General features: G+C 42.5%; 1 protein-coding gene across 1 annotated transcript in view; it reads right to left on the bottom strand.

Annotated features, from left to right (window-relative positions):
- The window catches only part of LOC138794977 (vertebrate ancient opsin-like), a 90,606-nt gene that overhangs the window by 21,254 nt on the left and 53,617 nt on the right, over positions 1-15,735 (bottom strand). The window contains exon 3 of the mRNA XM_069973915.1: positions 14,777-15,010. Within this exon, the coding sequence (XP_069830016.1) occupies positions 14,777-15,010 (234 nt within the window). The remainder of the gene's footprint in view (positions 1-14,776; positions 15,011-15,735) is intronic.

Here is a 15,735-nt window from a genome sequence, read left to right on the forward strand (position 1 = left end):
TCTCTTCTGTGCAGCTCCGGCTCCTCTTCCGGACATCCCGCTCTCCCTCCAGCCTTCTCCTCCGTCCTCTCTCCGGACATCCCGCTCTCCCTCCAGCCTTCTCCTCCGTCCTCCTCTCCCGCTCTCCCTCTCCAGCCGCTCTCCGTGCAGCTCCAGCTCCTCTGCATAAATCATCTCTCTGATAAGAGAGTCTGGCGGAGCCGGACTCTGTAATCAGAGAGACACCAGCAGCGGGGGTCTGTTACACACAGTAGCCGACCCCCGCTGTATATGGAGCGGGCTCAGGAGGGCTCAGATGCCGCTGTCAGTGTGACAGCGGCATCTATAATATACTTAAATAGCCGGCACTAGCAATAGCTAAGTGCCGGCTATTTGAAATTGGCGCCAATGGGAGCGGAGGGAGGGAGAGAAGAGGAGGAGACTGCAGGGGGCAGGGGGAGGCACATAGAGAACACGGCCGGCGCTCAGCTAGCCGCCCACCGTGTTCTCTGCTTAACTTAAAGTTTCGATACCAGGAAATCCTGGTATCGAACGGTTTTTTTGCCCGAAATATCGATAGTAGTATCGATATTTCGGTGCATCGTGCATCCCTAATACACACATGTATATATATTATAATGTCCAGGGCCTCAAAGGAATAAATGCTAGCACTTCCAGTCTGATGCTGGATTCTCTGCTCCTGCACTGTATGGGGCCTCCTTGTTGTCATCTGTGTCCTGTTAGAGCTCAGACGGGAGGCACAGAGCAGGCAGCCATCACCTCCCTGTTCTGTGACTTTTACTTCTAGACCACAGGCTGCTATAGGCCTGCCATTAAGCAGCTAGTGCCATCTGCCATCTGGAGCAGCTAGTGATGCCTGCCTGGTCAGGTTGCTCCATTAGATTGGCCTGTAGCCTGAACCAGGAAGCATCCACACAGCAGTGTGGGACCCACTGTTTGGGTGAGTAGTTGGTTGTTTTTTTTTATTTCAGGTCACGGGCCATGTACAGTTTCAGCAGAGCAGAGTTTTTCTCTTGAATCTGCAGGTTGTATTGTTTGTACTGTTGCTCAGTATGTAGGTTTATGTAGATAACTGTGCCAAATGACATACACAGCTCTGCTACATCTGTATAGGGCTCACTATAAGTACAACCATCTATTGATGACAGAAAGCTTCTATCGTGGTGTAATATGGACCTGTCACGAAAACTAACATTTTACATCTCATCAGACAAGTCAAAAGTTATTGATCAGAGCAGGTCTTACTGCTGACACCTGCAGTAAGATTGTGGCAGTGCGATGCAATCCCTGGCCAGCAGCGCACTCTGTCAAAATTACACATAGAAGGTTATGGGAAATTTGGCGTTTTCAGACGCTGGACGGGGATTGCATCGCACTGCCACAATCTTTTCCCTGCTAAATCTTTCGATCAGAGACCTGTAGTTAGACCTGCTTGTCTGCCCGGCTGTGTCAGTACACTAGTGCGGACTTTCATAAAGTATTGGAGCTCCCGACATCATAATAAATCATGATGCTGGGGGTGCCAAAGGTCCAGTCTGCAGAACGCTGTCCGTGCACAGACAGAATTTTAATGGCGTGTGTATTAGCCCCAAGAGGCATTTCAGTATGTAAAATGTTACAAAAGTAAATACAGTGAAATAAACTTTAAATGAGAACACTTGGAACATTTTTGCAGAGTGACTTGTGCTGTGGGACAACCCTTTTAATCCCTTCTTACCCCTTGATGTATGATGATATCATGGAAAACTGGTCAGGCTGCAAACTAACATGAATGAACATTACAGCAGTGGGGTGGGCACAGAAGCAGTGTCCAAGCTATCACTTGTGGGTTCCAGCTGTATTATACAACCATCTCTCCATTATAATGAAATTGGGACATAATCCTGATCATTAAACCTCTTGAATGCTGCATTTTCTGCGTATTGCAGCATCTAAGTGGCTATACAGAGGAAGAAGGCTTCTTCTGTCCCCTAATACCTCTGCGATGCAATTTAAAAATGGTCACAAAAGTTGATATTTCATTTCAATATAAATTGCTATGTAATTTCCCTGCGTAATTCCTTGTAATGGTGTTAGGGTCTATAGGATAAAATCTTTGTACATTATATCCCTACAAAGTGAGAACACATTTAAATTTTCATTATCAGACGAAAGATAAAGTTGTCCACTTCTGCATTTTGTCAGTTCATAAAAAGACTATTATTACTGCCATAACCATATGTAAAAGGATAGTTATATAAATGTGATTGTATAAGCTAATAAGCTCTATAGCCGTATATCATGTACAGTAATGGTGTGATAATATGATGCTCTGCATGTCAGCAGATCGTTCCCAGGTGACCAATAACAGGGTCTGTCATAGGCAGAATACAGAAATTATATGCTCCACTTACTCTGAAAGGAGACACAATCCCCAGCTACAGCTCAGAAAATTACATGTCACAAACATTAGGCAGCCAAAGATAGCGCTGTCCATAGAAATGTTCAATCGGTTTATACAATTAGGTTAGTCTGAAATTTCATGGTCAGCTAAAGTTGTAGTAGGATAGTGAGGAGAAGAGGCAGAGAAGGAATAAAGGTGAGATGCAGGAAAGGAGAAGTGAGGCAGGGGGACATTTGCTAAGGAGTGTCATTTGTGTGACTCTTCTAATAGGGATTGGTGTATATTTTGTTTCAATAGCTTGTGACTAGAGATGAGCGAACCGGGTTCGGGTTCGAGTCCATCCGAACCCGAACGTTCGGTATTTGATTAGCTGGGGCTGCTGAACTTTGGATAAAGCTCTAAGGTTGTCTGGAAAACATGGATACAGCCAATGACTATATCCATGTTTTCCACATAGCCTTAGGGCTTTATCCAACTTCAGCAGCCACCGCTAATCAAATGCCGAAAGTTCGGGTTTGGATCGACTCGAGCATGCTCCAGGTTCACTCATCTCTAATTGTGACTGATTTATTAAAATGTAGCACTGCCATAGTGAAAATAGTAGCACTGACATAGTAAAATTCTTTATTGTAGAATAAATTGTAAAGGCCCATTCACACAGAGCGATCGTTTAAAAATTTGTTATAAAGATCGAAAATGAACGATTATCTGTCCGTGTAATAACATCCACGGATCAAACGATGAACGAAAAATTGTTCATTTTTGTCTTTTAACACGTTGAAAACTTATCATTGGTAGTTGGACGATCGTTTGCATATCTGTTTGTGAAATAAGAGTTTCGGCGATAAAAGATTTTGTGTGGGTCGTCCTGAGGCACGATTAGCGACCATATAACAATGTAAAAACAATCGTTCTTAACAGTACAAAAATACGAAATCTCTAGTTTTCACTAGTGATTGATCGTTACAGCGAATCTTTAAACGATAATCGCTACATGTAATACGGGCTTTAAGACTGTGGAAACTTTATGTATTCAATTAAAACTTTACAGAAAGATAACCTTGTATACAAAATCACAGTCTCAGAGAAGGAAGGACTGGCTAAAAATTGTGATTCTTAGTCATACCATAGCTCAATAATTCAAAGACAAGATCTCTCTCTCAGGCTGTGTTTACACATTATGGTTTTGCCATTTTTTTCTGTGATTTTTTTTCCAATATTTTACTTAAAAAAAAAAAACAATGCTCCAATTTTGGTCAACATTTTATAGAAATTAAGAAACACAGCGAAACCGCACTGTGTGAACACAGCTCGAGGCTCTGTGATGTTGTCTAAATTGACTGTCTAGTCTTTGCCATGTGATTAGCATTACCAGGCTTAATCCGATCATTTATGACAAAAAAAACAAAAAAAAAACGGCCGCAATGAAGCTTGGTAATGCAGATAATCACATAACCAATCAGGCTCTAATTATGTAAACGTGTCCAATCAAGTAGGAATAGCCTTTTCCGGCACCACTACCTTCTCGGCTTGGCTCAGATATATGTCTCCCCGCTATTGGATTACCTCAATACTGCTGCTGGTGTTGCTCAACAAAAAGCACATGTCCAATAATGTCCATAGAAAAATTGTGGCACTCACCCATGTAGCAGTTAAAAAGCCTTTATTGTATAGCGGCTCAGTGAAGATGCTGACAAGTGACTGGGCTACAGCCGTTTCACGCGCAGCGCGCTTCCTCAAGGCCCTAATTATGTAAACCAGGGATGGGGAACCTTCAGCAGTCCAGCTACAAAACTAAAAAAAGCTTTGGCTGTCCAGGGATGATGGGAATTGTAGTTCTGCAACAGCTGGAGGGCCACAGGTTCTCCATCCCTGATGTAAATAAACAACAAAGCTGCAAATGTTTGAATACAGTCTTACACCCCTACTGCTGCTACAGCAAACATGCTGCGTAATTAACAAGATAATCCATGGTTCCCATTAACCTCTTAGTATACTGACAACATTTAAAGGAGAAGTCCAGCCAAAATTAATTTATGATATGTTGTTACTTATGAAAAGTTATACAAATTTCTAATGTACATTAATTATGGGAAATGCACATATAGGGCTATTTCCCTTAATTTAGTAGATCAGGAAGTGTTAGAATTCTCTCAGATCCAGTGACGTCACGACGAAAGGTGTAATTCCTATGGAGTGTCCAGCAGGGGGCGCTCTCTATATAGAAGTCTATGGGACTTTATTGTTTCTATGGATTTCTATGTAATGTAATGTAATGTAGTGTAGTGTACAGTGCTTTATTGAATGAATACATCTATGGAATACTTTGGGGAGCAAGTGTCCTTGCTCCCCAAAGTATTGCATAAATGTATTCATTCAATACATTAGGATATCACAGTAAGCCTGCCGATCCGCCGCATTCCCGCCGCACACCGATCCGCCGCATTCCCGCCGATCCGCCGCATATACACTGAACTACAGATCCCATCATCTGCTTATAGTATGAACAGGTGATGGGAGCTGTAGCTGGGTAATGGATATGCTGCCGGGCGCAGGGGGGAGCCGCTCAGTACACAGGAGCGCTCCCCCCTCCTCCTCCTCCTCCTCCTTTCGGGAACCTTCCCCCTATAGCACTGCTGACTTCCTGCCTGGCCGCCGCTCTCATATACCGGCTCCCAATGCTTCCTGGTGTCCGCACTAATGCATCGGGAGCCGGTATATGAGAGCGGAGAGCGGCGGCCAGGCAGGGAGTCAGCAGTGCTATAGGGGGAAGGTTCCCGGAAGGAGGAGGAGGAGGAGGAGGGGGGAGCGCTCCTGTGTACTGAGCGGCTCCCCCCTGCGCCCGGCGGCATATCCATTACCCAGCTACAGCTCCCATCACCTGTTCATACTATAAGCAGATGATGGGAGCTGTAGTTCAGTGTATATGCGGTGGATCGGCGGGAATGCGGCGGATCGGCGGGTTTACTGTGATATCCTAATGTATTGAATTAATACATTTATGCAATACTTTGGGGAGCAAGGACACTTGCTCCCCAAAGTATTCCATAGATGTATTCATTCAATAAAGCACTGTACACTACACTACACTACATTACATTACAAAGAAATCCATAGAAACAATAAAGTCCCATAGACTTCTATATAGAGAGCGCCCCCTGCTGAACACTCCATAGGAATTACACCTTTCGTCGTGACGTCACTGGATCTGAGAGAATTCTAACACTTCCTGATCTACTAAATTAAGGGAAATAGCAGTATATGAGCATTTCCCATAATTAATGTACATTAGAAATTTGTATAACTTTTTATAAGTAACAACATATCAAAAATAAATTTTGGCCGGACTTCTTTAATCTCAGGGACCAGTAAAAAAACATTTTCTAGACTTCACATCATAATGCAGCATTCTTTTTGTGTATTAACCATGCATGTAAGTGACAATTGCTTTTTTATCATTGTTGCAAAGTAGTACGGGTGCTCGGACGGCATCATAGTGCGAAACGCCCAAACCAGGAATGCATATGTGACATTTTATCAAGTCATATGTATATGAAGTCACTCTTATAATTATTTTGTATAGCTATCGTGTATTTTGCATCATCATACAATGTACTTTTCTGTAGCTTATTAGAGATGAGCGCAACTCAGGTCCAATCATTCAGTATTAGAATAACAGTGGCTAAAGGTTACAGTGGCTGCCTGGAAAACATGGATACAGGCTGTATCCATGTTTTCCGGAACTTCCTAGGGCTGAATCCAACTTCGTCAGCCACTGGAATTCAAATACCGAACAATAGGACTTGGGCATACCTTACTTTTACTTGTCATCTCTGCAGATTGGTTTACTAACTCTCTGTATGGCTATAAACATGACTGTGGTATGTACCACCTGTATAAACCTTGTACAGACCAAGTCCCCATTTTCTCTGACATTTGTATCTCCTTATGACAATGACCTCTTTAAGCATTAGGGCCTGTTCCCACTATGGATTCGGATTCCAAATCCTTCCTGCTATACCTTTGAATGGGAGGGCTCGCACGCCTCGACATGTCAATTATTTGAGCGGAGAGGCGCGGAGAGTGGAGGCATGCAAGCCATCCCATTCAAAAACATAGCAGGAAGGATTTGGCGCAAAGTCCACGGATGGAGGTTTCCGGTGGAATCTCCGCACCGAATCCGTAGTGTGAACAGGCATTGTTACGGAATGATTTGAGGAACACGACAAAGGGTTTAAGGCTTTAACTGGGAGAAATGTTACTATCTCTGTTATAGTCATAGTGCATTTCAAAGTCCTGTTTAACAAATCTGGCATTCAGCCTGTGAACGATGGGGCTGTTTTGCTTTTTAAGCTAATTTTAGCCCTTTAAATAAAGAATTCTAACTATTTACCCTACACAAATTTCACCCCTCTCCCCCGTGTATAATAGGGCACAGTCATGTTTTCACACAGTTCAAACACAATACTGAAGTAAAAGTAAAATGCCGCCATCTAATAAGGCATCTAAACACCCGTTGTGTACTTGATACCATTGATAAATCAGCTAGGTAGTTTCCTCTAAATGTACTATTTCTATGCATATCTGAATATCATTAAGCTGTGCCTTCTTCTAAACAGGTATAAAATATTCATGCAGGCTATGGTTGCTACGCGGAATGTCCCATGCGGTATTAGGGTTTGGATCAAATAGTTTTCTGTGCTGCAAACTCTTTTCTGGAAAGTTTTAAGTTGGGCTATTGATTGTAAAGCTTTCAAAGCTAAACTCCAAACTAATCCAATATGTAAATTTCGATGAGACCACTCTTTACTTTTTACTTTACACTCAAAACACTTTAAAAAGTTAGCAGTTTAGCACTGCGTTGTTAAAGCCTTATATTCAAAAAATTTTTGAATGTTTTTTTTTTGCTGAAAAGAGTATTAATTTTAGTTTACGTTTTTTGGAAACTATTCTTAACTTTTTATTTATTTCCACTTCACTTTATATACTAGAGAACTAGATGCTGCTTTCTTCTTAAACTATGTTGAGTAATGGTGGCCATACACCTTCCAGTATCCAGTGTCGGACTGGCCCACCAGAGTACCAGAGGATCCTACAGTGGGCCCCCAGCTTTATAACCTGCACTAACACTGACTGACATGTTATTTCTCACTGGTCTTTATTGGTAGGCCCCCAGGATCATTTCCTCTGGTGGGCCCCAGATACCCCAGTCCAACACTGTCTGTATCTGTACCTCCCCATACACATGAATGCTTGGCTCGGCCAAATGTTCCTGTGTTTTCTATGGGGAGAGATAAGCCACAGCCAAACAGCTCTGGAAGTAGCTTATTTCTCTAAAAACAAAGGGCAAGGCAGTAAAATTCCATCACCCCTGACCCCTTTCTCCACTTACATAATCTTCCGCAGGAGTCTCGGGAGACCCCCATACGCTGATGTAAGTTGCAGGTTTAGCTGATATTAGTATAAGGTATGTGGGAATGACACTGTCATCATCGGCACATAGGCCCCGTCCCTGTGACGCCCATTGGTATGGGCCGACCTAGAGGGGGTGGGGCCTAGACCTTTAGGCCAGCCTGTTCGAATGGGTGTCGAGGGGGCGGGGCCTATGTGCCTATAGAGGAACGGGGCCAGCGGTGGCATTGTGGGCGTGGCTAGGTGACACTGTTTCTGTGAAGCCCCACCCACTTAGCACAATCTGCAGATGATGAAAGATCACTTTTTACTTGAACAAGCACCATGACGTATGATAAGGTATGAAAACTGCTAAATTTACCCATCACACCTGTGTAGAGAAGTCAGAATGCACAAAGAGGGTGACAGTGTCACTTTCAGCCTATGCAATGTGAGCCACATACAGTATAGCAGCCTGGGAATAGAGAATGGGAAGATCCTAATAAACCAACTTTTTATACTGCCTTACATAGAGTCTTTTTTGCTACCCATCACAAGCAAATAATAGAGATCTATGAGCGAGCTTATTCTTAGCTCTTGCTGGGAAAGGTTTTAGGGTAGAACAATGTGTGAGAGCTATATAGACATAGTATGATACTAATAATTTTTACTACTTATTATTGGCATTCTATAATTCCTAGGAATAATAGGCTCAGGCGTATAATGACTGCAATGGCTGCAACTAAATCAGTGTCCTTCTTGTCTAAGATTAGCCACGGCTGCAGAAGTTGAATGCCACCCTAGAAAGTCCTGGAAAACATGGATACAACTATAGGCTGTATCCACATTTACCTGGCAGCCGTAGGGCGGCATCCAACTTCTGCAGCCACCGGTAATCAAATGCCCCACGCTGGTGTCCAAACATTTTGACTGATCTGCTCAACACTATTCTCTAACATTCTCTAAAGTGTATGTTCAGCTGCCGACCATGGGGGTCTGTAGCTCTCTGCTGCTGGATGATCTTTAGCGCCACTAATTTCTGATGCGGGCGCATACGTGCGCGCCCCCATCAGAACTCCACACTGCACACTATGGAGCGTGCAGCCTGAGCCTCTCGCTTCATAGTGTGCACTGACAGTGTTTTCTGTAGCCGCTATTCAATGAATAGCACCCGCAGAAAGCGGACATGTTAGTTTTCTACGGCGCTGCTAGGGATCCCGGACGGAGTGTATACCATGTATATACACTCCGGCCGGGATTCCCTCGGCCTGCAGCACAACGTAAGTTCTGTACCAATTACGGCTGTTGCAACAACAGCAGTGATTACTACAGAACTTACGTTGTGTGAACATGGCCCTAGAATGCAAATTTACTGGCACTACTGGCACTTTCAAACGGTAATTCTGGTGAGGCCAATGTTCAATGGTCAGGCTTACTGCATGGTGAAAATTTATAGAAACCTAAAAGATTGTCAGCGGAAAAAGACCACATGCTCTATCTAGTCTGTCCTCTTCTGCCCCTTGTTTTTATGTAATCCATTGTGATTAAAACCTTGGCGTCAACATAGGAAATATTTAATCTTTCAGCTTCTAAATGATTTGATGGTATATGAACATCCCAATTATATACCAACAAGGAGATGTACTAGTGATATATCATCAATGTCTAAAACACTAAATATAAAAGAAAACAACAATCAGAAAGCCGAAATGTCATCCACTCCAATAATTAATAGACGGAAAAAGGTCCAGCCTTTCACTGCAGTAAAAATTCCCTTCTTTATTTTGTCTTCATAAAACCGCTTATAGACAAGTGACATGGGAGCGTTTCAAGTGATTTATGACTCGTAATCATCTTCCATTCCACAGGTGACATTCTTTCCTAAATAGGGTATCCCCTGTCCCAATACTCCAAGGGAGGGCCGTAATATTTTAACCCTCAATTCATCATAAACATCCATGGGAGCTTGATTGTGAGCCCAGTCTGAACTCACGATACAGTATATATATATATATAAATATATATATATATAATCCTAAAATGATTTGATGATAATAAAAGATAATAAGATTTGACTGTAATATAAAGCTTTTGGCGTTCCGCACTATTCCAGTGTAAATACATGGAAACTCTCATTTATTTAAACTTTTGACATGTCGTCCATGTTGCATGTATTTGAAAATGGAATAAAGTTTTAAAGTGTAACTGTCGTTAAAAACTTAGTACAGGTGATTTTAAGAAACTTTGTAACTGGGTTTATTAGCCGAAAAATGAATTTTTGTCATGATAAAGCAGTTTGAAGCTCTCCCCCTGTCTTCATGGTTTTCCTATGGAGAGAGTGAGATGAGGCACCAAAACAGGACAACAAAGAGTTAATTTACAGCTACATCACCAGGCTCTCTCCTCTGACAGTCACCACTGACCTCTCTGACCTCTGAATAGCTCTCTGAATAGCTCCCCGTGTAATCCTTTGTTCTCTGCTCTCTGTCAACGACTAATATCGCTGGATCTACATTTAGATTGCAGTGAGTCTCAGTCCTGAGACCTACTGCAATCGCTAGTTATAAGCAGTTGAGCACTTGACTTTTCATTTGCCTGCAAAATGTGACTCATTTCCTCCATAGACTATAATGCGGCTGAATGGGGCGTGGAACACACCTGTGTAAAGGTAGTGATCGCAGTGGGTTTTAGGATTGAGACCCATGGCAATCTAAATTGTTGACATTACAGACCACATAAAAGGTGAAGTAGATCCAACAACATCCATCCACATGTCAAAAGTTTTAATAAATAACAGGAACACTTTGAAGAGTTAACCAATAGCTAACCTATAGGAACCCACACGGAAAAAATCTCACGTACAAAGTCCATTTGGAAACAATACAGGATACAATGTTGCACTGATGTCATTGATTCCCAGCTGTCACTTTCATTTCATCTGCCGCATGCACATAGTTCCTAAGAATCCCGCTGCTGCCTGCATCTACTTATAAAACTTCTGCATTAGTATGCAGACTTGTCTGTGGAATCTAAATCCTTTAACAGAGTTGCAAGTTTGTTTTCCCTCTGAGAATAAACTAAACACTTTTAATTTTCTTGAATTAGATTTTTAGATTAGCTGTTAACATTTATTAAAGATTAAACATTTACCACTCCATTTGTAACCATTATACGCTGCTATACTCAGCATGTGCTCGCTTATTGTAAAACAACTAAAATTCGAAGTAGTCGAGGCCAAAGGGACCACTTTTCTTGGTTACCATGTCTTGGGGACTGGCCAACCCCTGGGGGTGACAATCATTGGAGCAGTATGATAAATGATTGGGCCTGCATAAACAAGTTATACAAGACAGGATGAGGCTATAAATACTGGGAGCTACCAAGCCATGTTGGGAAGCACGTAAGCCGTACTTGAGACCTCTTGCTGTGGACAGTGATCTGTGGGTGTGAAGGACAACAGGTCTTCCTGGTTGGCCTCTTTTGCCAGTCAGGCATGCTTTTCTTTTGTATGTTTCTTCTTGTTATCTCCTCATACAAAGGCAAATATTTACTTAGGGTAGCTTCACACGTACCGGATCTGCAGCAGATTTTATCCTGCGAGTTTGCAGTGAAATCCGCTGCGGATCCATGTAGTGTGTCTATGGTCTATGGGGTTACATATCCGCAGTGGAATTGTCATTTTATTCCGGATATGTAAGCCGGCCTCTTTAACCCCCCGCCGCCCCCAACCCTCAGCCCCCGGCCTGGAGCATACATTACCTGCACGGCGACACGGCTGTGTGTGAGGCTCCCGGCTTCTGGCAGCGGAATGAAAATATCACTGCGGGTATGTGACTCATTGAACTTCACACTACCAGGATCCGCAACGGATTTTGCTGCAGACTCGCAGCGTGAAATCCACTGCGGATCTGGTACGTGTGAAGCTACCCTTAAAGGGAATCTGTCAGCTGCAATTCATGTTCCTAACTGCTGACACTGTTAGATAGCCGTTAGGTCAAGGAGACACATGGTACCTTTCACATATCTGTCTGTGCTTCCATAGCATAGAAAATGCTATTATTCTCCAGAACAAAGTGTCAAATATGTTTTCCCAAGCCCCTGAAGTACTGAGGGCTGTAACCCCTCCTTGCTCCCCCTCCAATCCCTGTGCCCGCCTTAATCTCAGTCATCTTATAGTGCTGAGTCCTGCTTCCAAATCTCACACCTGTGCATCATTTATATACACAGCACAGCAATGAGATTTGGAAACACGGCTCAGCTTCCAGCTGACTTTTAAGGATGGGAGGAGCAGCGATGAGGCACTACAGCCCTCAGTACATGAGAAGCTTGGGATTATGTTCAGTCTGCTATACACCAGTATCCGCTTTATTAGCAGGGTACAAAGGCATACTGTATCAGAAATGTAAAAGCTCTGGGCACATATACATGAAATAAATAACAATACTTATTATAGCACCATTACAGTCTATGGGAAATAAATGGAAAGATGAGTATGAGTACTGTTTACTATATACAAAAATAGCTGAAAGTCTGAACAGGACCCACAATGAGAAGAGATTTCCATGAATATATGACATCCTGGAATTTTTCCCACAAAGCTTATGATGAGTTTTGGTGCGCCAGAACGCCTCATTAACCTAAGAAATAACCTAGAAATATCCTGAAAACGGCCCTGATGGTCAAGCTAAGAAAATTACCTTCATCCTCAGTGCTCGTGTCCCATAGGAACACATCAACAGGTTAGATGTTTTCCCTTTAAGAGGTGTTGTAATACTTTGTATTGTTTCTGCAATGTTTTTAGAGATAAATGTTTTTAGAGATAAATGTATGTTCAAATTGGCTTAAAGAGGAAATGAGAAGCAGGGGCGGATTAACTCTACCATAGGCCCCGGGCTGTTCACCAAGCCTGGGCCCCCCCACCCCACTGTAACTATGGCCGCACTAGCCTGGCGTTCATAGTACAGGACAGATAATGTCATGATGTCCTGATTTGTGCAAAATTGCCATAAAAAAACAGTGATTTTTTGCAAATCATGGCGGAAGTGTAGCCAGGAGACAGTACACCATTGAAAGTATAAGTCTTTTTGGGTGGTCATAGGCCCCCCAGGAGCTTAGGGCCCCGGGCTGCCGCCCAAAACGCCCCTATTATAATCCACTACTGAAGAAGTATCTATTAAACAAAACAGATGGGAATATGGATTCTTTTCCTTCCAAACAGCAGCCTAGGTTAATTAAAAAAGAAAAAAAGTCATCATTCCCAAAAGGAAGGGAAGATAGAAAACTCTACAAGGTAAGTCCCAAGTCGGAGAAATCAGCATTCGGAGCGCAGCATCAATTCACCGGTGACCATCCTAATAGAGCTCATTAAGAAAATGAGAGAGAACTCCCAACAGCAACCTGTGATGTAACCTTTCTTCCTCAAAATCCTGAGTTGTGCTTAAAATGTGTTCAGAATTATCCTATAATGCCTGTAAGCACAGTAAAATTCTGCTGCCCACATAGTGTTAGGGCTAGAACTACCAGTCGATAGGACAGTAATAGAACATAAAGAGGTTCAGTTGTCACTTAAAGTGATTCTGTCACCCCCTTTCTGAGGGGACGGGGCCTACGGTACCAATGTGGGCGGGGCTAAGTGGCACTGCGGAAGTGAAGCCCTGCCCAGGTGGCACAAACCACTAACCACAAAAATCATTTTTCACTGGACCAAGAACCAAGAAATCTATTCTAAAGTAAGGTATGAAAAATGCAGAATTTAGGCTTTACAGCTGTGTAGAGAAGTCCTCACACAGAAAGGGGGTGACAGTGTCACTTTAAGCATGTTGCTGTAGAGCCTATCTCTAAGGAGAAGTCCAGCCGGCCAACAAAAATTGAGTTCGGACAGGGGTCGGGGGATCATAGTAAAGAATGCATATTTTTTGTTCCCCGTGCCAGCGCTGCACCGCGTCCCTTTCCAGGGCACCTGTTGGCATTCTCCAGCTCTTAGCTCTTCTATGCCACAACCCGTTTAATGGATGCCCCACCCAGCTAATCAGTGACTGGGGCAGGACACCGCTGCAGTTACTGATTGGTTGATGGGGCATCCATCAGCCGGGTCAAGCATTTTCCTCCTTGAGACATTATCATAACACAGGGGAAAGTGTCTTCATGCGGGGGTCCCGGACCCTCTGACACGGCAATTCGTGGGCATGAGGAGACGTAAGTAGTAGCTGCTTATTATGTTCCCCCCTACCCCTGCCAGCTGTCAAATAAAAGAAAATAAAAAAAAAAATATGCTAGACTTCTCCTTTAATATGACAAAAAAACAAACACCTTATGTATTTGTATTTCATGTCTCTTAGGAACCCCACAAAGTAAAATGTATTTTTGGGGGTTTGTGTTTTTTTTTTTTTTTTTATATACTTTAAAGTGTCAGTGTCGTTAAAATGTTTTTTGCAGAATTAAATAGTCCAGACGATTTAAAAAAAACTTTGTAATTGGGTTTATTAGGCAAATATGCCATTATCTGCATGCAAAAAGACTTTCCACAGGTCCCCCCCTCCTCTCCTTTCTGTCATCCACTGCTCATTATCAGGAAATCTTAACTGTTTTACATCAGTCAGGCCCTGTCTGTGCTATGGAGAGGGGAGGGGGAAGGAGGGAGATTAGTCGGTAGCAGAGAGCAGAGAACAAAGGATTACACAGCAGCGAGCTGCTGAAAGCCCCCAGAGAGGTCAGTGATGATGTCAGAGGAGAGAGCCTGGTGATGTAGCTGTAAATTAACTCTTTGTTGTCCTGTTTTGGTGCCTCATCTCCTTCCACCCCTCCCCTCCTCATAGAGAACCATGAAGACAGGGGTGAGAGCTTCAAACTGCTTTTTTTATGAGAAAAAAATGCATTTTTTTTTGCTAATAAACCCAATTACAAAGTTTCTTAAAATCGCCTGTACTATTGATTTCTGTCAAAAAAAAAATAATAAATTAACGACAGTGAACAATTGTTAATTTCTGTCCAGCTGTTACTTACCTGTTTATTGAGGAAGATATAGATGATGGGGTTGTACACAGTACTGCTCTTTGCAAGAATTGAAGGGATGATACTGGCAGAAGGGGTTATAAGTCCAGGTCTCCCGAATGTAGCAATCAAAGCCATTATTCCATAGGGCAGCCAGCAGAGAAGAAAGCAGATCACCATCACAATGACCATGACAAGGACTCTCTGTTCGCGGGTACGTGCAGCTACTTTTGTGACACCACTGATCTGCAAGACAATTAATAGGTTTCTTATAAAAAACACAAACTGCACAAGGTCTTTACTTCCCTTTTAGTTCCCCCTTTCCTCTTTTTCCCTCCCTATTGCTATATTTCTCAAGATTTTAATGCCTGTGTTAATGTAGTTCAAGTGACTATATGAGATTACAAAAACATTTGTAAACTTATAAACAATGCAATGTGGCATCATTCAGCAGGGAAAGACGGCCGTCTATTGATAATGACACCGCAAATAATGATCATAATTATTATTTGTGGCCTTCATTATCAATAGATGCTAAATGACGGCACTTTCCCGCAGTGGGTGCATACCCTAAAAGTGCAAATAATAATAAAGAATTTTTTTTAACTTTCAATTTATTCACCTTTTTCCTCATTAATAGCTGTATTGTTCATTACTAAATCTATTTTTCCCTTTCCTCACTCATCTCTGCTGAAATTTCAACTAAAATATAACCAGGTGTTTATCGAACTTAGGGATCAGCACATATGGAGCATTTTCTTTATATGGCATCTTTGCAATTTACTTATTTCTTTGCCTGTTTTCTATATGAAATGTAATGCTATAAAATTGGCCACTAGGTGTCTCACTTACCGTAAACCGGAGTCAAAGTTCCGTCACTAAGGCCATCTGGTCTTTAGTAACAGCAAAAAAGGAGACCAAATGCAGGAAGTGATGTCAGTTGTCCCTCCAAACATTAATGCTGTATGGGC

Source organism: Dendropsophus ebraccatus, chromosome 6, assembly GCF_027789765.1.
Source record: "Dendropsophus ebraccatus isolate aDenEbr1 chromosome 6, aDenEbr1.pat, whole genome shotgun sequence".
Taxonomy (NCBI): domain Eukaryota; kingdom Metazoa; phylum Chordata; class Amphibia; order Anura; family Hylidae; genus Dendropsophus; species Dendropsophus ebraccatus.